This window comes from Ceratotherium simum, chromosome 3 (assembly GCF_057802395.1).
Source record: "Ceratotherium simum simum isolate JZ-2026a chromosome 3, ASM5780239v1, whole genome shotgun sequence".
Taxonomy (NCBI): domain Eukaryota; kingdom Metazoa; phylum Chordata; class Mammalia; order Perissodactyla; family Rhinocerotidae; genus Ceratotherium; species Ceratotherium simum.
In genome coordinates, this window is record NC_141902.1 from 45,386,115 (window position 1) to 45,411,086 (window position 24,972).

Consider the following 24,972-nt stretch of genomic DNA (forward strand, 5'->3'; position numbering starts at 1 on the left):
CATCCAATAAACATCTGAAGAAGTGACAACTCTGCTCCACAAAAATATTTGGGAGTTTCCAGGCTCTACTGAGCTCACTGTTCCACAGTCACTTTGTTCTCATAATCTAAGGTAGAATCCATATTCCATCAAAAGAATGGAATAAAGGAAGAAAAAGCAGGAACAGAAGGCTCATGCTGGCTACTTCTTATGGAAGATCTCTGAGAGTTGCCATGGGACTCTTTGCTTACATCGCATCAGCTAGAACTTGGTCACATGCCACACTGAGCTGCAAGGAAGACTGGAAATGTAATGTTTATTTTGTGCAGCCAGCTAAACATTCTATTGCTATGGAAGAAGAGGACAATGGAAATTGGGGAACGATGAATAGTCTTTGTTAAGAAAGTTGGGGAGAAAAATGCCTGTATATGATTGAATAAATGAATGACATAATGAATGACATTGTGCTGTCATAAGCTTGAAGACTGAAGGACTGCAGGTATGACAAGGAGAGAACAGAAAGCTCAGTACGCCTCATGAGAAAGGAACCAGGATCAAAACGTATAACTTCAAACGGGTATAAAAAAGCACAGAATGCAGTGATTAATAGTAGATGGAAAAGAACTACATAACATTGTACATTAGAAATGAAGACATCTCTCAGGTTTGCCAATGACAAATAAACGAAAGGAATAGCTGATACGTTGGGTGCAATAATTTTCTCATATACTCACGGATCGTTTATTTATGATTTATTCCTCGTCAATTGATAAACAGGATTTGAGGTGGCTGAGTTAAAACTTAAAAAATTGTGATAGGCAGGAATAGTGAATATTACACAGAAACATAAAGATCTAAACTTTAGTGAAAAAATAAGTTGCATGACGACAAGACACAGAAGATGTGATTGACTCACATGAATAAAATCCTGGGCATTTTGCAAACTCAATACAAGCCATCAGTGTGTCACTGCTTCTAAAATAGTTAACATAATCTTAGGTTGAATTAAGAAATTCAACTCACCATTTCTCAAGAAATTGTATGTGCACCACCTACAGGTTTCCAAGGTACTTGGGGGATTAATTTACCTAAAGGCATAAAACAATCTTTTCCCAACTTCTATATATTTTTTAAAAAATCAATTATATTTTTCCATTTTAGAAAAGAATGGTTTGAGTGCCTCCACAGACATATCAATATGGATACCTGGCAATTAGAGATGAGATAAATTTGCTCATGACTTAGTTAACTCATCCTTTCATCATTTAATCAAATCATGATGGTTCGCTCTATTATATAAATAGATTCATTCATTGTCATATGCTGTTAAATTTATAACCTTAACAGGCTGTTGCTTAACAGTAGGAAGCAGAAAGGACACACTGCCTTAAAGATAAGTTAATAAGAAGGATAAAAATAACTCCACAATTCACTTTTAGACAATCTTCTCCAGATCAGTAAAGTACTAGTGCCTAGAATAGGGTCTGGCAATAGTCAACACTCAATAAATATTTGTTACATAATTTTGCATATTGCAGAAAATATTGTAACAATCATATTGGAGTTGGCTTCACTTTTGGGGAGTATAATGACTCTCTACATCTTCAATACTTTATTTATGGAGCACTATTTGCAAATAGCAGTATGATACTATTTCTCCTATCTCATAATTTAGAAACTAAAATAAATTGTAAAAATAAGTGAGCTAATTTTTTAAAAGCATAGACTAGAAGGATTCTAATAACCAGATCAGAGTAAGAAAGTGTGTTTTGTCATCTTTAATGCTATGACTTTTATATTTTAATTTACATTTATTTTAATGCATTTCAAGTCTGCACATAACACATAAGGTCATTTTGAAATTTATTTGTTCATGAATCATGCTTTTTTACATAATTAATTAAGAAAAACAAAGAAACATTCATTTGTTAAAAGGGAATAGTTGATATTTGTCTTTATATACAAAATATGATTTATTATAGTTAAATAAACTTTATAAAAGAACCTTGAAAAAATACTAATCTGAAATAATATTTCTTTTTAATAGGCACACTTTTCATTATATCAAATGCCAAAATAGTGAAATGATTAAAAATATTCTTAAGGAAGATGGTGAGATTATATTACTGTGGTTTATAGTCTATATGAAGGAAAATAATAAAAAATATTCTGTCTTAGGCTATCTACATCTATATCGATCTAGTTCTTGCTGAGAAACTGGTTTTAAGTAAATAATATAGCTGATGAAGAGTCTGGAATCCATCTGTATGAGGCAGAGCCGAAGAAATTACAGATGCTTTGCCTGATGGGGGCATAACCAATGTCTTTATCTCTTTGAATGGCTGTTATGTTATATTCTGCATAGCTTCAGAGGATATATCTAAGGGCATTTAGTAACACCTAGGATCAGAGCTACCTATAAATGTAATGAGCCACTTCAGAATTGGTAACTAACAATAAATTAATGTGGGTATACAGCAGACAGACAGAAACACCAAGAGGACAAAACAAGATAGCCAATATAAGGTAAAAGAGAGGCATTGCATCAGTAAAAAAAGGAACGGAGTATTTAATAACTAACTAGCTATTTGCAGGAATAAAATACCAGTTTAGAGTTTCATCTCACACCATACCCCCAAATTAATTCCAGATTAATTTAAGAGATATATTTAAAACTCAAACTATAAAAGAAATGTATTTCAGACAGTGCAATAGAAAAAAGACCTTTAAACTTAAAAAACAATATAAGAAATTATCAAAAAGGTCTATAGATATGGCAACACAAAAATTAATCATTTTTGAAGAAATTAATACATCAGGGTAGTGCAGGACTAGAGAAACAGCGAGGATTAGGAATAGAACAAGGGATGCCAAGAGTACCAAAAGATGCATAAAATGAATTTATGACTATTGAAAAAAAGTCTTGGATTTGGTACTTAGGCAGTCATTGATGATCTTGAAGACAGAAAGTGAATAAAGACATTAGAAGTTAGAACGCAAGAGCTAAAGTGAGGAAAAGTGAGCACATTTAGTCTATGTTCAAGAAATTTGGTGCTAGTGAAAAGGAACCTGGATAGTCTTTTGAAAAGATTTCAGAATTAAGGGCGGGGACATTTTATTTGGCTCATAGGCACAGAGCCTAGAGCCTTTGAAAACCTCCAGGGCTTACAAATATATTTAAAACTTTAAAATTAAGATATTGGCAGTAAATTTGAAAAGAAAATAAAAAATATGTTACTGCAATAAACAAAAAATTAAAAAAAAAAAAAAGAAAATAAAAAATAGAGATTAGCAAATATTTAACATGTGAAACATACCATTATGCCAACTTCATTATTTATTAAATTTATTTTATTAATAATTTTTTCATAACATTTGAAAACAATGTGATAATGTTTTTTTTACTTTGCAAGAATTCCCGAGAATGTACAATATTTGCAGAAAATGTATATAGCTAATAGCAAATTCAATGAATTACCTTAGGCCAAATAATTTCAAAAGAAAATTTATACAAAACTTTAAAATAATTATAAAATACTGTATTTAATAAGAAATATGGATGTATTTTAATGTTTGATCTGTGTAGGATGGTCTCAGGAAACACCGGTATCTAGAGTCTATGAAGATCTTAAAACAGCCCTGATCGAGAGAAAAATTTGGAAAGCGGATTTCTGTCATCAAAAGGCAAGAAAGGAAGAGAGGGAGTAAAGATGTCCAAGAGAGACAAGAGGAGAGAGAATCAAGAATCTACTGTTCTTTGAGGGCAATTCTTTTGAATTTACAATAGCAAACACGCACACATACACACTTAGTAATAAGTGAAGCAATTACATGCAGGATATGTAAAAAATATAACACTGAGATACAGGATTTTAATATGTCAAAAATATGGCACATATTTAGAAAAATTCTTTGCTACCCTTGTAATTGTGACAGTGTACAAAAGTCATGGCAGTATAAACACATAGCCTTACTCTTTAATTAAAGCCATACTAACATTAAACTAGTAACAAAGTTGATGAAACACGAATGTTTTACATAGTTTACTATTTACTTACTTAATTTAATTATAATTTGAACTTTGTGTTTTGAAATCTCATCAAGAAATTCTCCAGACATTTTGGAGCACATTGAGCATTTATGTATGCATGTGCCATGGAGATTCTATGGGTTTATACCCATGTATATAGAGAGTTATATAAAATAGCCAAATGTAAGGGTACAATATACAAAGTACAGTCAAACTGCAACTAAACAGACCAGGAGAAATAGAATTAATTTAGAAAAGCTGTTTTCAAACTTTTTAGTCTTGAGACCACTTGACACTCTTAAAAATTATTGAGGACGCCAAACAGCTTTTGTTCATATGGGTTATAACTACTGATACTTCTTGTATTAGAAATTTAAACTGAGACATTTGAAAACATTTGTTTATTAACTTATTTAAAAATCACAATAATAACCCATTACAGGTCACTGTGTGATAATATTAGCATAGGAAGAAAGTGAGGTTTACACAGTTCCAGTCATTTTCTCTTCTTATCTACTCTGCACATCCAATTAATTTTCCTAAAACACAATTTATAGCCTGACATTTTTCAAATTTCAAACCTCCACTGACTCCTCATTTTCTACAAATAAAAGTTAAAATTCCTTAAATCAGCAATCAAGGCCCTCAACAATCTGGTAGTAACCATAACTCCTTTTCCACTTCCTCCTATTATTTGGATACACTTCCTACTCCAGACAGATAGCGCTAGTTTCAATCTTCTGAACATGACTTTTGAATCTTTGCCTCTGTGGTCTTATATATACTTGTCTCTCTCAATTAGCCTGATGGTCCCCTTCTATGTTTCCATTCTGTCTATGTCAACCTGACCTATCCTATGAGATGTAATTCAAGCTCTATTTGTTTCTCAAACCCTCCCTTGACCACTTAGGATATATGCAACACCTCTTTCTTCTGAATTTCTATTGAATTGATTTTCCATCCCGTTCTTTTTAGCAATTGGCATATACTGCTGGGTATCATTCATTATCTTTTTCTGTAGAAAGAGAAAATCCTAACTAAATTTTGATACATATTTTATTAATATCCAGATATTTTGATGACATCACAATGAAAGTCATCAGATCAGCTTTCTAAAATATTATTGGACCTCAGTTATTTTTCCATATCAATATACCTGAGAGATATCGCACACTTACAAGTGTAGTAGTGGCCTGTATATAGAATATTTGTATTTCCTACACTTTCAAAAGCGTGTTTGCATTATAACCTTACTCCTCACTACTGTCCATAATTCACAAAGAGAAGTCATCAGCTTGGTAAGCAGATCTTAATCACCAAAGACCTTATTAATAATACTTAATAATAACCCCCAGATGTACTACACATTTGAGAGAAGAATAGTAAAAAATGCTAGCATAGTTTCTTATACACTCAGTCATATATTATTAATTAAAATCCAGACTGCATTTTTTAAATTAATAGACTTTGTTTTTGAGAACAGTTTTAGATTTACAGAAAAATTGAGTAGACAATGGAGTTTCCATATATCACACCCATCCCCTCACTGTTCCTTTATTATGAACATCTTGCATTAATGTGGTACATTGTTATAATTAATGAACCAATAATGATACATATTGTTAACTAAAGTCCACAGTTTACACTCAAGTTCACTCTTTGCCTTGCATAGTTCTATGTGTTTTGATAAATGCATAATATCATACAGAATAGTTTCACTGCCTTAAAAATCCCATGTTTCACATTTCATCCTTTCTCCTCTCTCCCCAAGCCCCTGGCAACCACTGATATTTTTACTGTCTCTATAGTTTAGCCTTTTCCAGAATGTCATACAGTTGGAATCATACAGTGTGTAGCCTTTCAGAATGACTTCTTTCACTTAGCAATATGAATTTAAGTCTCCTCCATGTCTTTTTGTGGCTTGATAGCTCAATTCCTTTTATTGCTGAATTAATATTCCAATGTATGGATGTACCACAGTTTGCTTATCCATTCATCTATTGAAGGACATTTTGGTTGCTTCCAGTTTTCGTCATTATGAATAAAACTCTGCTGTAAACATTCATGTTCAGGTTTTTGTGTGGATATGTTTTCAACTCAATTGGGTAAATACTTAGGGGCAGGATTGCTGGAGCGTATGGTAAGAGTATGTCTGGTGTACAGTAAGAAACTGCCGAACTGTCTTCCGAAGTGGCTGGCTATTTTTGCATTCCCACTAGAAATGAATGAGAGTTCTGGTTGCTCTGCATCCTTGTCTGCATTTAGTTTTGTCAGTTTTTTTACTTTTAGTCATTCTAATAGTTGTATAGTGGTATCTCATTGTCATTTTAACTTGCAACCCCCTAATGACATATGATGATGAGCATATTTTCATATGCTTATTTGCCATCTGTGTATCTTCTTTGGTGAGGCATCTGTTCAGATCTTTTGCCCACTTTTTAAATGGATTTCTTGTTTTCTTATTGTCTTTATTTTGGATATACTGGATTTATTTTTGGATATATGTATGTATTTGGATGTACTTTTATGATATAAAATGAATGGAATCTATAGCCTTAAATATAATATAAATATATAATGGTTAAAATTTCCCACTCAACAATCCAGGCTTGACAGAAAATCATAAAAGTTACATTTAACAAAAATTTTTTTCTTTGTTCTTGTTCAATTCTTAGTTTTAATGTGTCCAAGAAAGTATATTTGGTCAAGGACAAAATTAAATGTTCTGATTGGACTAATGACCATTAAACCATTGCCTCCACTTATTTTCAACTTTAAAATAATTTTTAGTTATCGTGCTAGCACATTTATAGTTATATATGTCCCCTTAAAACTTTAAATATAAAGCTTAAAAGGTTCAGGGAAAAGAAATATTCAAGGATCTGGGATAGGGGGCAGTTTCTGGGAGACACTAAAATTTTTTTTTCACTATCAACTTGTGAAAAGACTTGGAGGAAAATTAAACACATATTACTAAGTGAAAGAAGCCAGTCTACAAGGCTACCTATTGTATGATTCCAACTATGTAACATTCTGGAATCTGGAAAAAGAAAAACTATGGAGACAGTAAAAAGATCAGGGGTTTCCAGGGGATGGGGGTAAGAGAAAAGGATAAATAGACAGAGAACTGAGGATTTTTAGAGCAAGAAAAATACTCTGTATGATACCATAATGATGGATACATGTCCAAACTTATAGAATGTGCAAAACCAAGAGTAAACCATAATGTAAACTATGGACTTTGGGTGATAATGATGTGTCAATGTAGGTTCATTAGTTGTATCAAATGTACCACTCTGGTGAGGGATGTTGATAACAGGGGAGGTTATGCATGTGTAGGGGCAGGGGGTATATGGGAAATCTCTGTACCTTCCCCTCAATTTTGCTGTGAATCTAAAACTGCTCTAAAAAATATATTCTTAAATTTCTTTTCAAACAGGAAAGTTAAAACACTTTAAAATCGTAAATGCTATTGGTAATAAGAACGAAGAATTAGCATTAATTTTTGAAATACATTAGAGGAACACCTAAAATTCTGGAAGTAGATATTGGAGAATTTTTTTTAAAGTAATAGCAATTTATACTAAAGTTCCTCACTTCTCATTGCAAGTATGATTTAGGTTTAAATAATAAATAGGTAAAAAGGTTGACAAATTCATGAATGATTAAACCATAGGAAAAAAAATAGGGAAGCCATTTTGGGCATATTCCCTAGTTTGTAAGAGTGACATCCTAAGTAATGAATTGATGCTGTTGTTGATGATATTGTTGACAGAAATATTGTTAATAAGGCTAAATGGCAAATTTATTTAATATATTGTTTTATTTTTCATGTTCTATTGTGTGAGCTGATCTCTCTCTCTTTTAATTTTTTGAACTCTATCATTATGCTACCACAATCATTATGTTAAAAATTTGATGCGCCCATGCAATATGCCTTACATATTTGGGGACAGATTCACTGTGTTACTTACGCACATAAACTTCTCTTAAACATAAATCCAGATCCACAAAAAGATACACTCTAATATTTGTCTTATATAAGGCAACAGATATACTGTAAACAAAAAGACCATGTACAATTAACTTATTTTGGTAGCTAACTTAATATCTGCACTCTCTATATTTTTATATTATGTTTTCTAAGCAACTCCCTGGCTTCTGGTTTGGAGGGCAGGATTTAATAAGCTTACATAGCTAATTCTTCTACAGATCTTGGTGGGAAGATCTGTAGGAACATCACTTCCCAGTCTGCACTTGAACAAAAGAGTGGTAACTTCAGTTTCTTCATTCTTGGGTTTTCTTGAATAGAAGAGGGCACAGCACATGGCGCAAAACAGACTAGAAGGCTGGGGTTGATATGGGATTGATTCTGCCAACACTACTTAATGCTCTCCCAAGCAGTCTACTTTTAGATCTGTTGATTTCCTAGTGTAAGAAATTTTTTACATACATCACTTTAAGAATATTACTGAATCAGGAACCTTGCCTTTTTCAAGTCTATCCTCATCCCAGTTAAAGGTAGAATCTTTAAAGATTAAGCATCTTTTCATATGCTTATTTGCCATCTGTGTATCTACTTTGGTGAGGTATCTGTTCAGATATCTTGCCCACTTTTTAACTGGTTGTTAAAAATCTAAAGATTTTTTGATATCCTTAACCCCAATATGTGGAGGGATAAGATTAACAATGTTCATCACCTATTGAGTGTCAGGGTGCAGAAAAAATATGGCGGGCAATGGACAGGCAGGGCATAGAGGAAAAGGGCCCGGAAGTGGGACAATATGAACCTATTGTCACGACTGGACTTAAAAGGGAAGGTGTCCACGTCTCATACTTAATAAGACCGCTATCATTCAACAGTTTTATTTTGTGGACAGTTGGTCTATAAAAGAAAAGACAGCAAACATTACAGATCTCATTCCCTAATTACAACTGAGCAAGAAAGATACCCTAAGCCTGTGCATCAGTATTCTCCTTTCCATCTAACAGAAAATATAATATTGAATAAAGGGAAGAATAGCAGGAGTAAAGGAACTTGAAGGAAAGGAAAACATTGACTTCATAAATTTTTATAGTGGTAAGATTTTTAGAAACCAACTACTCCATATGTCCTTAAACAGATACATTTACTCAATTTTCAAGGTATTGCAAATATGTTGAATCGATTAATTTTGGCAGTATTCTTTGTTGTATTAGTACAGATTTAACCTAACTGGATTCTGCTGCACAGTGCATTATTTCCCTTTGATCTTCCTTTAATGAAGACGAAGAAGAGTTAGTTACCACACACAGTGCTCCAAGATGGCACGGTTTGTCTCTGAATTGAGCCTAACATAGACTAGATTCTCAGTGAAGGTCTGTTGAATGTTGCATGAATGCATCGGCATCACATCCTTTATATGCTTGTAAGCATTGTTAAAATTTCCCTTAGCCTCCTCTTCAGGCCCGTGTTTTCCAAAAAGTTTTATTCTCTTTTAATTAAGGTGCATCTATGGATGTGTTTGCTGCTTATATTAGATTTTAACTTTTGGAGTTCAGAAACCAGGGCTGTTTTTCTTAATTTGTATCCTAAAATTACAGTTTGGTTCTATGCACTCTGACAATGCTTCCTAAATACTTAAAAAGATTAATATCCATTCCTTTGCATTTTCTTCATAGACTTCAGTTTCTAGATGAGCAGCTGTAGAACTGTCAACCGGATGAGCTCTGACAAGTGCTAAGCATAGTATACTGGGAAAATGGCTTCTTAATGCAGCACATATGTGAAACAGATGACAAATATTAGCTAGGCTACATTAATCCGAATGAAGTCAGTAACTATTTTATTCTCCAGATAGGAAAACTGAAAGGAAAATAATAAATAAGGGGATGAAGTGAAGTCACGGAATAAAAAATCAGATTTTTCCTTTAATTAAGTGAATATTTTAGAAAACATCTTTTGGAGACTTGATTTATGCAGATAATTTTCACTTGGAATTTTCTTTGCATTGTGTTAGGCACAGGAAAAAGAATGTCCCATGGCTGCACCTTCATGTTGAAAGTATAATTAACAGCAGTTATATAAAAAGGTTTGCTAAACTTTTAATTCCTACTTCAATTTTTTAAACTTTTCGAGATTTTACTGTATTTAGAATGAACCATTAAAATACAGTGCTTAAGGAAAAGATACATAATAAAAGAAAATAGTAAGTTAACATTCTTGTAGTAACTACATGTTTTATAAAAACAATTTCAACAAAGAGTAAAATATTAATTAGAAAGGTATAAAGTTATAAAAATCATACGAGCAGGATTCATAATTTGGTTTTAAGTTGTCTTTTCATGTATCAAAAACTTACTATCAGTTAAAATATTTAATCTTTTTTTAAGGCAGTAGGCCCTGTTTACCACCATTTATAGTTACTTTAATCAGAATTTTATTCAATTTCAGTATATTCAAGAGATATTCTGTTAGCAATAATTTTTAAGATAGAGTTTCAATAGAAAAGTAAAGATGTTACCTTATTATATACTTTCATAGTATTATATAATGACTAAAAGCCAGATCATCCGGGTTCAAATTCCATTTCTGCTACTTAACAGTTGAGAGAATATGGGCAAATTACTTCTCTTTGCCTGAGCTTCTTGATCTGTAAACTGGGGATAACAAGAATACTTGCCTCACAGTCTATGGTGATAAGTAGATGAGTTAAAACATAAGAGCACTGGAACAATCCTTAGCATGTGGTATGAGTTCAATAAACATTACCTATTATTGTTATTATATTATAGTAAATTTGAAATGTCGTTCTAGAGAAGAAAAAGCTAAATTCAATTATGTAACTATTTCTTTGAATCTAGATATCTTTTTCTACAAAATAAAAAATCAACAGTTTGCACTTTCCATATTTAATAAGAACAACTCTGGTGTTTGTGTGTATGCATTATGGGCAGGGGTTCTCAGACTGAGTAAATAATCACATTAACAATCTTAATAAGTTCCAACTGAAACAGAAATAAGAACAAACGGTCATTCTTGGGTAATTTGAAAAGCTGAGTGAATAATTGACATATCTCTCTATGATTCCTTGCAGATATCATGGAAATCAGGACAGTGGCCGTTGGAATTGTGGCAATCAAAGGGGTAGAAAGTGAATACTATCTTGCAATGAACAAGGAAGGAAAACTCTATGCAAAGGTATTGATAGTTGATAGCTTAGATTTAATTTTTCAAATTTTTGTCAAAAACATCTTGCCTTTCTGAAAAGTAAAAATAGAATTAATTTCTCTCCAACTACATAATTTAATAATTTCATTAAAACATTTTATATTCAAGCATTAAGAAAAATTGTTTTCTGTGTGACCCTGGACAAATTGCTTGAGCTCTCTGAACTTTGGTTTCTTCACCTGTAAAATGATTTGGATTAACTGACCTCCAGTGGATCTTGCAAACTCTAAAATTCCATGTGCATTTTAGATACTGAAAATCTAAAATTTCCATCTGTCAGTATTAAAGCTCTTTTTGTTAAAGTTCACCCAATTTGCACATTGCTGACATGAAAATTCTTGGGGAAAAAAATCCAGAAGTTCATTTATCAACATCAATCTCACAATCATGGGCTTTGAACTATAAGCATTCCCATTGTTTCCACTTTATCACAATGTGAAATGTGTAACAGTTCATCCCACTATCATAAAGTATAATTGACTTTCCTTTGTTTGTATTCTCACAGCCTAGCATAATACCTGGCACAGGCTACTTACATAAAAATATAGGTTTAATTAAATGAGTGAATGAATGGTTGAATGGATGAACAAATAAATTAACTTTTTATTTTCTATCACTATCACAGGCAGCATAGTAGTAAATGAAGAAAAGTTGTGAAATATGTCCTTTAGTTGAGGGAGGCAGAGGCTCTGCTAATTATATCAAAATCTCAGTGGTTAGGGAATGAGTGTTTTGTGTATAGAAATACAAGAGCTGCTAAACTAGGGGGAAATAGCTCCTAATACTAAAGAATACTAACAACTGACTGCCAAAAAGCTACATGATTGAAACTATGTTGCATAACTAAATGTGTATCATTTTATTTATTTTTAAAAATTTAAGATGTCTTTTTTTTTGCAAATACTCTAACCTATATCTGATAAACTGCATTATGCTCGCTCAAAAAAAAGTCATACATGTTTTGATTCTACCAAATATTACTGCTTACTCTTTTTTTAATTGAGCCCCTCTAAAAATCATTTGGATAATGTTGTTTGTTTGTTGTTTCAACAGAAAGAATGCAATGAAGATTGCAACTTCAAAGAATTAATTCTGGAAAACCATTACAACACATACGCATCAGCTAAATGGACACACAGTGGAGGAGAAATGTTTGTTGCCTTAAATCAAAAGGGGGTTCCTGTAAGAGGGAAAAAAACAAAGAAAGAACAAAAAACAGCCCACTTTCTTCCTATGGCAGTAACCTAATCATAGATGGTATATAAGAAACCAGTTTCAGCAGGGAGATTTCTTTAAGCGGACTGTTTTCTTTCTTTTTTTCTTTTCTTTCTCTTTTTTTTTTTTTTTTTCAGAGAAACCAAGAAAGGCTGGAAAACTACTGAAAAACTGATCAAGCTGGACTTGCGCATTTATGTTTATTTTAAGAGACTGCATTAAAGAAAGATTTGAAAAATATACACAAAAATCAGATTTAGTAACTAAAAGTTGTAAAAAATTGTAAAACTGGTTGTACAATCATGATGTTAGTAATAGTAATGTTTCTTCTTAAATTAATTTACCCTTAAGAGTATGTTAGATTCGATTATCTGATGATTATTTAAATATTCCTATCTGCTTATAAAATGGCTGCTATAATTATAATAATGCAGATGATGTTATGTAAAATATGTCGGACCTAAAGGCTGCTGGAATGATTTGTCAGATAATCAAGCCAATACTAACTATGGAAAGTGAGCAGTATTTGAAATGCTTTCTAGTGAAAAATTACAGTCCATTGAAACTCTAATCAGAAAAGAAGGAGTATTCTCAAAAATTCTATTAACGGAATTGAATCAAATAGGTAGTTTTACAAAAGTACAGGATTAGAACATGCTTGTACCTATGAATGAGAACAAAATTCCTAATGCTGCTCAAATTGAAAGGATATTGCTAAAGGAATGTTTTCAAAATCTTGTATATAAAATAGCAATAGCAACAGATAATACTGTACTTCATCTCACTTGCCACAAAATAACATTTTATAATCCCTAAAGGTAAAATTCAAAAATCTTTAAGTTTTTTTTTCAAGTAACATAACCTATCTTTTGTGTAATTCATATTTGGGAATATGGCTTTTAATAATGTTCTTCCCACAAATAATCATGCTTTTTTCCTGTGGTTACAGCATTAAACTCTATTTTAAGTTGTATTTGAACTTTATTGTTTTGTTATTTAAGTTTATGTTATTTATAAAAAAACAACCTTAGTAAGCTGTATCTGTTTCATATGCTTTTAATTCTAAAGCAATAACAAAACCGTTTGGCTCCACTGCAAGTTCCTCCTCCCCTTTGTGATCAACACCAAGTCTAGCACACAGCGCTTGGGCCAGCAAATCCTGGATGGCAGACAAAAACGACAGCCCGCAGCAATTCTTACAATAGATGTCTCACAGGGAACAATACAAAAATGTGAAATATGTTTTGCCACATACTCTTCTCAGTTAAATTGGATCATATAAGTAAAATCACTGCAGATAAAAGAACTTACAGGATTTCAAAGTTAGAGTATACTTGAGTGAGTAGAAAAGTACCATATTTTAAAAATATGCATATTTAAAGTGAGTAATTTTTCAAATCTCTAGAAATCTCTGCCATTCAAAATATGGCAGCATTGAAAGTTGTTAGATGGCAAGGGCACAACGCCCCAAATAGAGTACAGTTGTCCCTCTGTATCTGCTGGGTATTGGTTCCAGGTGCCCCACCCATACCAAAATCCGCAGATGCTCAAGTCTCTTATATAAAACGGCGTAGTATTTGCACATAACCAATGCACATCCTCCCGTATATGTTCAATCATCTCTATATTACTTATAATACCTAATACAATGTAAATGCTATGTAAATAGTTGTTATACTCTGTTGTTTACGGAATAATGACAAGAAAAAAGGTTTGCACATGTTCAGTACAGACGGAACCATCGTAGGCCTTTCATCCGTGGTTGGTTGAATCCACATATGTGGAACCATGGATATGGAGGGCTGACTGTATATAGTTAGGGATTTGGGGCCCTGAATATCATGAAGGCTTGAGGTCAGGCTACAGATAATGGGCTTATCAGAAAGATAAATTTCCACTTCTTAATTCTTCCACTGGCAGATCTTGGTAGCACTTTTATGTGCTCAAACATTTATCTAAATTAAACCCTTGGTATGCTAACCATGGCAGCTTTAATTTAAAAGTGTTTGTCATTCAATTCCCTTTATTTTATATAAATATGGTCTGGTAATACATTTATAGGTGAGAGTTACATGAACAGGCTAAGTCAATAGAAACAACAGTAGATTCATTTCCGATAGATTCATTTGATTTTCTTGTGGCTCACCTATATGACCAGGCTGCAGGAAGATAGAAAGAACTGTCCTTCCTCAGATATACTCTAGGGAGATGCCATGAATGATGTTCTTAAGTGCTCTCTGATTCAAGGGCCTTGCTAGCCTAGTTCCTAGATCAGGCTTCTGTGACTGGAGTCTTGTGAACATATCTAGGGCAGAGGAGGATCTGTGTTTTTCATATTTGTTTCCTTAGTGCCTAGCAGAGAGTCTGTCTATAGTCAATTTTTCATATGAATTCATTCAATGTTTGAATATCAAAGAAAATTCATAATGAGACTAATCTTACTTCATTTTTAAAAGTTAGGGTGGGGCCGGCCCGTGGCTTAGCGGTTGGGTGCGCGCGCTCCGCTGCTGGCGGCCCGGGTTCAGATCCCCGGCGCGCACCGACGTACCGCTTCTCCGGCCATGCTGAGGCCGCGTCCCACGTACAGCAACTAGAAGGATGTGCAGCTATGACATACAACTATCTACTGGGGCTTTGGGGGGAAAAATAAATAAATAAAATCTTTAAAAGTTAGGGTGAAACATTATTATATGGAAATTTAAACAGAAATAGGGTATATACCTACAAGATACAAGCTATGTTAAGACCAAATACACTTTATCTATGGAGTTATAGTTATGATCAAATTACATAGGAATGCTGAATTAAGCAAACCCATATTTAGCAGTAAATTCAATCTGATAGTGTTTCTAGAAACACTTACTTTTAATTCTTTGTTTCCTCCCCCCATTTTTACATTTATTATGCAAATTTTAGAAAACAAAATCTGCAGTAGTTACATATGCTTTGCATTCTAGAATCTTAAAACTCCTATTCATTTGTAGGCCAGGAAATTGAGATTGTGATACATCCAAAGTCTGTAGTTGGTTAGGGATAGAGCCAACACAAGAGTCTAGGTCATTTAGCAGGTGCTTCCTACTCTTAAATTATTAGGATTACTAGCTACTAGTCTCCTTTTTAAAAAATTTCTATTGAGATATGATCTTTACATTTGCATACAAATGTGACTTATGTTTTGGCAATTCACTTCATATACAGTGATTAGTCTATACTGTGATGATTTGACTCAAAAGGAGAAAAGGAATGATGTAATTTCCAATCCTAATTCCTAGTCAACTCTTACATGTACCTCTTTACTTACAAATGGAGAGCACTGCACAAAATATCCATATAAACAAGAGTAACCTTTTCTAAAATGTTCTCTGAAAGAGAAAATTGGTTAAATACATAGGTTGCTAACAATCAGAAGGAAAAAATTAAAGAATATAAAATGTTAATGAAAGAAGTAATAAAAAAGATACTTTCAATGCAATTACTGAACTAAAACATCTTTACATAAAAAAGCCATAATATAAATTCACAATATAAAGTCAGCCTTTGACTTGGCTATAAATTCAACTTAATGACAATAGAGAAAGGATGCTGGAGATAAATTCTTAGTTTCCATCTCTTAGAGTTTGCTATTCTAGTTCTCTAGAGTGACAAAGAACATAGAGATAGACTATGGGACCAGCTGTCATAAAAGTAATTCTATAACTACAAATACTCTAAATCAGTACCTCTCAAAATTTTCTACTGAGATACCAATAATAGTAGAGGTAGAGAACAAGAGTCTAGGAAATAATGGAAAGGTGGCCCATCAAAGACAAAATTTCTTGAAAATCTCCTTTCTCTTAGAACTCATGTGATTTTTGCATTTTATTCCATAATACATTTGTGTTTGCTTTAATATGAAATTTACACCAGTGAGCAAAAGTGGTGCATCAGAAAGATGCACAAGTTTTATCATGCAGCTTCATTTACACTACTACCCTACTGCCATATACTTGGGCACGAATAAGACACAAAAATCCTGTACTTCTCATAGTCCAACTTTACACACAGATGGTACATGGCTAAAGAAAACCAAAACTTTATGTAAAGTTCACTATGAACAGAAGTGATATCAAAAATATTTAATGACCGGTATAAGTGGCTGCTGGTCAGTCAGAATATACCATTGATCTATCAGAATAGATGCAGGCCACTGTGACTAACTTGTGGGTACCAGATGATTTTCAGCCCTGACCATTTCTATGATCATCCTAAAACCTAAGAGCTTTTAGAGAATATCTATTAATTGGCATCTCTGGTTTGAGGTCTTAATGGGTATCTTAACATGAACTAGTTCATTAAAACTTCATGTTTAACTGTTACAGTATTATTGTCAGGCTCCTCTTTATTCCACTTCTATATTTATTCAACAAAGATACTGCTTTCAATGAAGGTGATGTTCCTTCAAGCCCACATATGCTCCCACTCATCCTCTAACTTTGAATGATTTGTAAAAGAAATTTACCTTCTCTTGAGTTGAGGAGACTTGACAGGAAGCGAGAAATAATAAAGTCCTAGTCTCTTCCCAACAATCCTGTGTTTACTCTCACCTAAGAAGATACCTCTTATATTTTCCTTTTCTTTCCTGATTATTATGTGGTTTCAGTTTCCAAATCCTCATCAATGAATTTATGAAAGCCTATACAAATTTGTTTTCTTTCATATCATCAGAACTTTCTCTTGGCCTTTCTCTTGACAAATTCAGCCCTGTATTAGTTATCTATTGTTGTGTAACAAATTATCCTAAAACTTAGTGGCTTAAAACAGCAAATATTTATCTCATAGTTTACGTGGTCAGGCATCTCTGCATGGTGTAGTGGGGTGTCTCTAGTTAGAATCTCTCATAAGGCTGCAATCAAGCTGTTGGCCAGGGCTGCAGTCACTTGTTATCTCAATGCTCAACTCAGAGAGGGATCCACCTTAAGTCCTCACCTCCACCTTGTTGGCTTGAAACACCACTTCCTCACCACATGGGCCTCTCCATAGCACTACTTATAACACGGCAGTTTGTTTCCCACAGAGCAAGGAATCAGATAGAGTAAGAGAGAGTGCCCAAAATAGAAGCTGCAGTATTTTTATAACCTAATCTTGAAAGTGATGTCCCATTACTTCTGCTTATACTCAAGGGAAGGGAATTACACAAAGGCATAAATGCCAGAAAGTAGGGATCATTGGGGGCCATCTTAAACACTGCCTAACACAAGTCATAAACCAGATGTTTTCAAGGCCACTGTCACAAGACAGGATTCTTTAGGGCCTAATAAGAGCAATTCATGGGTCTCAGTGGTGAGCCATTCAGCAGAGAAAGATGAAGTAGCTATATTCTCTGTGGCAGCACTCTTGATCCTTCCCTGAGGGATACTCTATGGACCATTCCCACACAGGATAATTGAGAAAAGGTTTGAACCACAGTCTGGATTGCCTATTAGCTTGAGCTGGGCCTCCTTAGAACTCCTAACGTAGCTGGAAAACTAACAATATCACTTTGCCTCCACATGAAGGAAATGACCCTGCCTTCAGATCCAACCTGAAGATAATCCTCCCCTCCACTGTCCTACCTCAAGAGAATAAGATCATAGATGTCCATTGAAATTCTCAAGCCATAGAGTGTTTTGTCCTAGATGGTAGGGGCAATCAGTCACAAGTTGCCCGAGACCATCTGAGGATAAGAAGATATAACAAGATTCAAAAAACAATTGATTTTAATGCTAGATGCGCATTGGAATCACCTTAGGAATATATATTTTTTTAAATAATGAGGCCTAGGCCCCACCTCAGTTGCATCAGTATATCTGGGATGGGGCCCAGGCAGTGGTATTTTTAAATCTCCCAGGAGACTCTAATGTGCCTATGCATTTGAGAACCAATTAGCTAAATGGAGGGGAAAATCTCTTCAGGAACTATACCTGGTCCTTCATCTTTGTTTCTTCCTTAAACACCCTGAAAAGCCTTCTGTTGCTTCCCACCTAATTCCATATTTTCTAATATGATTCTAAAGTCTGCAGTGCTTCTTGGATCCCTGGTTTTCCTAGATGCCTCTATATTTTTGCTATTCACAACCAGGGCTAAAAGGAAAAGCAGACGCTAGAAAGAGAGCTACAACTGTTTTTGCAGGGGGACGATTATGGAGTACCAAGTACACAAAGGGCACTCCCCCAGACACCACAGTCCATTCTCAAATGTAGCAGCCAGAGTGACTCTGTTAAATTATATTTCAGATCATGCAATTCCTCTGTTCAAAACTGCAACTGTTTTCCATATTACTCAGAATAGAAGCCAAAGTTCTTAAGAGTAGCTTATGGAGTGGCAATGGAAAAAGGGGAGTGAATAAAAACTTAGATGTTAAATTAGGTATGGTAAGGCAACAGGAAAAAAGTAATAAAAACTTAGAATTATGCACTCAGATTGCTTGGCAGATATTATTGAATTCTCACTCCATTTTAAAGAAACCCAAATTGGACACTGCAGACGCTTTAACTCGCATGATAATTATTAGAATCATACTCAGAGGAAAGGCCATAGCCCCATTTCAAAAATTGACAAATGAATGTACATTGTTATATTTGAAGTAAACAAAATATTTAAGGCATGTATATATCAATTTAATGATTCCTCACTTTAACAAAACTTTTCTATTAATCAACCAATTAGTGGATCTCACTAGGCTAGATGAGAGGGCTTCTACTTTACTCTTCTTTATTTAACTGATCTCCTATTATTGGTTATTTTGGTTGTTTCAATTTTCCACTAACATAAATATGAAGTTTTTTGTACATTCGTTATATTTCTGATTATTTTCTTAATATTATTATAAGAAATAGAATTATTAGACCAAAAATACAAATTGAAAAGCTGATTTTCAGAAAGCCTTTTCCAAATATATATTCCAACCAACAGTTCATGGGAGCAGATTAACATTCTCTCTAATATTTATGCTCAAAATTTAGTCAACTTTTATTCTTGTCTCTACTTCCCTTAGACTATCTGGTGTCACCAAAACTCAGCTAGCCTCCTCTTAACATCTCAGATGCATCTCTGTCTCGGTCCTTCTACCACCTCATTACCTCATTACTTCACATCTAGAGTTTAGCAATGTCTAATCATTTTTCTATCTCAAGCACCCCCCCATCTCAGATGCTACCTAATTCCTTAATCCTCCTAAAATACTACTTTGATTATGTCAGTTGCCAATTGAATAACCCTTGTTGCCTATTGGGTTTGATTTAAATTCCTTAAAATAGCATCCAAAGCTGTCAAACAATTGGTTCTAACTTACGTGTCCAATTTCCTCACTGCTCAACATAAACCTTATAATTTCCTTAGTCCATTGTGTTTATCCCATCCTCCGTCTCTCCTCACTAGCTCATAAGTTTTACAAGGAAATGGACCTCATCTATTTGGTCCACTTACGTATCCCAAGCATCTTTAACAGTGTCTGGCACAGGGTAAGCACTCAGTAAATATTCATTGAATGAATGAACAAACCAGTTTCAATTCAGTGACAGAATAATGAGCATACCTCAATCACTACAAAGCATTATTTCAATATTCAAGCAAGATACAAATGTAGTTGTTGCAAATGAATAGAAACGTACCACCTTGTTTTGTTCAAACTAGTGACTAAATCTCTCAGAAGTATTTGAATTCTTGTTATTCACTTTTCCTTACCATGACATTTCCATGTCACTCAATAGAGTACATTAATGTATTTCATAATACAATAAAAACCCACTGCTTTTTTATGCTATCCAGCAGCTCTGACCACTGCTACCAAGCAACAGACCAACGTATCTAGGGGAGGCATTTGTAGGTCATCTTATGGCAGCCCACGTAAAATTATCTTGGAAGAAATTAGTAATTAGAAAGTTGCTGGGTGAGCATGGCACCAAAGCAAAGGTAGATGAAATGGTTTTGAAAGATATATTATCCAAATTATTATGAAATCTAATTCACAACAATCAAATCTGGATAGTTCAGTAAAAACACTGCCAGTTTCTGGTTCTCTAGGCTACCTCTATTCTATGCCACATGTTGTTTACCCACTTCTATTCACCTAGTCTTTCTCCACATAGCATAAAATACAACCAGCGACAAATTTAAATTACTACCATATTGAGAGTTTATATCTCTGGTCATCTTATTAGAGTTTTAGGGGCTTCCTCACACTTTAGACATGCAAATTTTTTGGTTTTCTTTCAATGATGTATAATGAAAACCATAACGTCGAGATTTTACTGGCTTAAAGAGAGAGACCTATCTTACTTCCAAGTTTTAAGGGTTCTTTTCATATTGTCCCTAAGCACTGCTGACAGCAAAGAGGTAGCAAAATAACAGAGGTGCAAATTAAAGTTCAAATAGCTAATCCATCTGCTATTACTTTAAGTAATTTATGGAACATGTCATTTGCTAAATATCAACTAGTACTTGTGCATGAGTAACTACTATTTTTTTTTTTTTTAATGTCCCCACAGCACTAAGTACAGGAATGCGCACATAGGTACTTAAAAGTTACATGTTAACTGAATATAAAGATTTTTTTGCTTGTGGTTTAAACTACAGTTTATAAAAAATCATGAAGTATGTCAATGTTTTAACCTTAAAATCCAGATAAAGAGGAAAAATTGGGTTTATAAATTAGGAGAGAGGTGTAAAAATAGTTTTTTAAAAATGATCTTCATCTGAGTTTTAAAAGGTTATATGATGTTGTACTACAACAAGAGAAATGAACATTAAAACCTTAGTCTTGTAAATGATCTAACAATACAATGGTTGAGGGGAGCTGGCTTGTAAATCCTGTCATTCCAGATACTGAAATTCTATAATTGCTTACATTCCAGTCCTAAAAAGGGAGATGTGCCATTTTGTTGGAAGGCAAATTTTAACTATTGGCTGTCTACTTCATTAAAAACAAAATCAGAAAGTTCTTTTAGTTCAAAACTCTGAAGAAAAGTTAACCCCACATGACAACAAGCATTTTGAATACCAAGAAGAAGAAATTATGTTTTAAATATGTTTTGGAGTAGAAGAAGCAACTCTGAGACAGCAGTGTACATGGAGCACAGATTATTTTATTCTTTGAAAGTTATATATATAGGCACGCATGTGTATATATACTCATGTTTGACTCCGGTTCTGCTCTTGACCTGCCTCAGCCTTCCTCCAGCACACAGATTAAGGTATTAATACACACACGTATACACACACCGATAGAACTATAAAGGGCAAGAGCTCTAAAACAATAAATCTAAGCCACCAGTCTCTATTGCTAATTCCACCTCAATAGTCAACAACCACTTTGGAAGGTTATTCAGCACCAATGGATAGAAATCAAAAAGTAACAAAATGCCAGAAAAGGGGAATATAGAAATAATCTATTCTAATCACTTCATTTTTTCAGGTGGAAAAATAAGGCTCAGAGGGGTTATATGACACGCTCAAGGACATTCAAGTCTTTTATGTGCAAGTTCAACATATCAGAGCCGACGAAACTAAAAACTGCAGAAAAGACTCCATATCAAAACATACTTATGGCCCCAGTAAATAAATTATCTTAGTCTTATGTTTAGTGGATTCTCCACAGTGATGACCAAGTCTAGCTTGGGGACAAGCAACACAGAAACTGTAAAACTACAAGAAGGATATGATAGCACTCAGATGCCATGGACCAAGCCCCTTCACAGCGATTTCCTGTAGGGCAGTGGTCCTCAAACTCTTTGGTCTCAGGGCTTCTTTATACTCTTAAGAATAGTTGAAGACACCAAAGAACTTTTGGTTATATGGGTTTTTGTATTTATTAGTATTTCCTATATTAGAAATTAAAACTGAGAAATCTTAAACATTTATTTAATTCATTCAAAATAACAGTAATATACCCATTTCATGTTAACATAAACAGCATTTTTTTGAAAAAGATAACTATTTTCAAGAAAAAATTTTGAGAAGAGTAACATTGTTTCATGTTTTAAAAAGTCTCTTTAACATCTGGCTTAGTAGAAGACAGCGGGATTCCAATATTTACTTCTGCATATATTCCATTATGATATATTTTTTGAAGGATATATTTATATATTGAAGTATATTAAGAAAATACAGTATCACACAGATAAGTAGTTGGAAAAAGGAGGAGTATTTTAATAGCCTTTTCATATAATTGTGAATATTCTTTAATGCTACACTAAAACTTGACAAGTTGTAGTTTCTTAATGGTGGGTTGCAATGTGGAATCTGAAACCACATCACTGTGCTCTGTGTACTCTGTTATATTAAAATCCATTGGTCTGTCACATTTTTTTTTAAAATTCATGTATAATTTTTTTAATGTAATGCATTGGTCACTAGAAAAATATTAGTTCAGGGGCCGGCCCGGGTGGCGTAGCGGTTAAGTCTGCGTGCTCCACTTCGGCGGCCTGGGGTTCACAGGTTCAGATCCCAGGCATGTACCTACGCACTGCTTATCAAGCCATACTGTGGTAGGCATCCTATATAAAATAGAGAAAGATGGACACAGATGTTAGCTCATGGGCAATGTTCCTCAGCAAAAAGAGGAGAATTGGCAACAGATGTTAGCTCAGGGCTAATCTTCCTCACCAAAAAAAAAAAAAAAATTAGTTGAGTGAGTTATGCCGATCTTCTAAACGTTGACACATTTTTTTATACAATATCAAAAAATCACATTCGTTAACTTATCAGGGAAGTCTTTAAGTATTGGAAACTGTCAAGATCATGGTAGTGGATGCAAGTTCTCCAAAGTTTCTGTTTGAGAGCCCAAGTTTTATTAGTGGCAATAGCAATAGCACTCCATACATAAGGATTACTGCACTATTCTTTAACTAAATGCCTGTGGCAGAGATACTTAGCTGTCCTCCAAAATGTATGCTCCCTTTTCCATAGCATAGAGTCGTCACTGCACAGCAACTTCCCAGCCAGAGCTTTTACTTGCCAGCCCTCCTTACACCTAGGTATAGCTGTGGCTTGTTCTCACTAATGGTATGTGATTGGAAGTGACGTGGGTAACTTCTGAGCCAAGAGTTGTAAGAGTGTATGCCTACTCCTCTTTTATTCTCCTGATGCAGATGAATTCTAATGACTATGGGGTTCTATAGGATGGTGACCCCAGAAGATGGAAGTAGCCTGGATTCTGAATCACTATGTGGAGGAGAGGCACTCACTGACCACTAACTAATATAAAAGCTCAGAAGATAGCTTTAAAAGCTATCTAAACTTAGGGCTCTAGAGAAATACAAGAGGCTCAAAGTTCAAATAAACACACAGATTTGAACAAGCATCTACCTTAAACGGATTTCCTAATAGTCACAATCTAAGCAGAAATTAACAGAAAAAATTACTTTACGGGAAAAAAACCCCAAAAACCAAAAAAACCTTTTGAAACAATCTTTGCCTTTTTGAAATGGTACAACTGCCCTTTTAGTTCCTCTACCCAAACCAATAGTGTGTGGGAGGCCTGTGCTTCCCCAATGGAGGCTCGGTTTCTGTCAGAGAATTACAAATTCCAACCCTTTGCTGTCATTGTACCTCTGGACCACTCTGGCCCCAAAGTATGGATTTTTCAATTCTCCAAACCACTGCTTGCTATTTCTAGAAGAGCTCATATACAAAATTGGGAAACAAGTGAGTTTTTTCCCCCAGTCTTCTGCTCCCTTTCTGGCCCTTCTCCTAACATCTTTCCTCCTTCCTTCTCACCTATTAAAATTTGATCCCAGGAAAGGATCTAAAAACTTATTCACATTAGTCATGAACGAAGGATTAAGGCTATGGTAATTCTCATAAATTACAACCTTTATCCTATGATGACAATTTTAAGCCTTAATATACTTACAAGCCTGTAAAATTAAATGACTGAGAGGCAATGTGTGAAGTGGTTAAAAGCTCAGACTCTAAGGCCAGAATTTCCTGGACTTGAATTCATCTTCCACCACTTATCAGTTATGTGACCTTGGGCAAATTATTTAATTTCCTTATGCTTAAGTTTCCTCATTTTATAAGTGATAATAAAAGCAACCTGCCCCATAAGAATATTACTAATAAGGCTCTAATAAGTTGACACACTTTATCAAGTACATACTTCAAACTGCAAATTTCCCCAAGTTGAACATAAATTATTAAAATTTAATTTTGAGCAGTTTGCAAAAAGAAACATTCATTAAACCTGCCCCCCAGGCTTAGATGATCTCATCCAGAAAAACAAAAATCTAGTCACATTTTAGAATCAAATATAAAAAGTATGTTTCAAGTATTTATGGGTAAATGAAATATGTGATACAATTTTTCCATTAATATAAAAATCAAGTTGTTTGAAGCAAACACAATTTTTATGTTTTTTCAAATGAAAATGATCATTTCATTAGAAATACAGTATAGAACTTCTTTCAAGCATGGAAGTTCACCACCTAGAGCAATTCTTCGTTTTAGATAGCAAAAAATAGATACTGAAATAATAATAAATTCTGAAAAAACCAGGACTTTCATGAAACAACATATAAATAAG

General features: G+C 34.0%; 2 protein-coding genes across 3 annotated transcripts in view; one reads left to right on the plus strand and one right to left on the minus strand.

Moving 5' to 3' along the window:
* Positions 1-12,512, plus strand: part of FGF7 (fibroblast growth factor 7) — a 63,095-nt gene extending 50,583 nt beyond the window's left edge. Inside the window, exons 2-3 of the mRNA XM_004421560.3 lie at positions 11,086-11,189; positions 12,273-12,512. Coding sequence (XP_004421617.1) covers positions 11,086-11,189; positions 12,273-12,467 — 299 coding nt within the window. The 3' untranslated portion in view covers positions 12,468-12,512. The remainder of the gene's footprint in view (positions 1-11,085; positions 11,190-12,272) is intronic.
* Positions 1-24,972, minus strand: part of FAM227B (family with sequence similarity 227 member B) — a 206,498-nt gene that overhangs the window by 125,012 nt on the left and 56,514 nt on the right. Inside the window, exon 11 of one of the 2 annotated variants that reach the window (XM_014780403.2) lies at positions 20,196-20,201. The exons of the other annotated variant lie outside the window; for it this stretch is intronic. Within the exon in view, the coding sequence (XP_014635889.2) occupies positions 20,196-20,201 (6 nt within the window). The remainder of the gene's footprint in view (positions 1-20,195; positions 20,202-24,972) is intronic. 2 annotated transcript variants of the gene reach the window in all.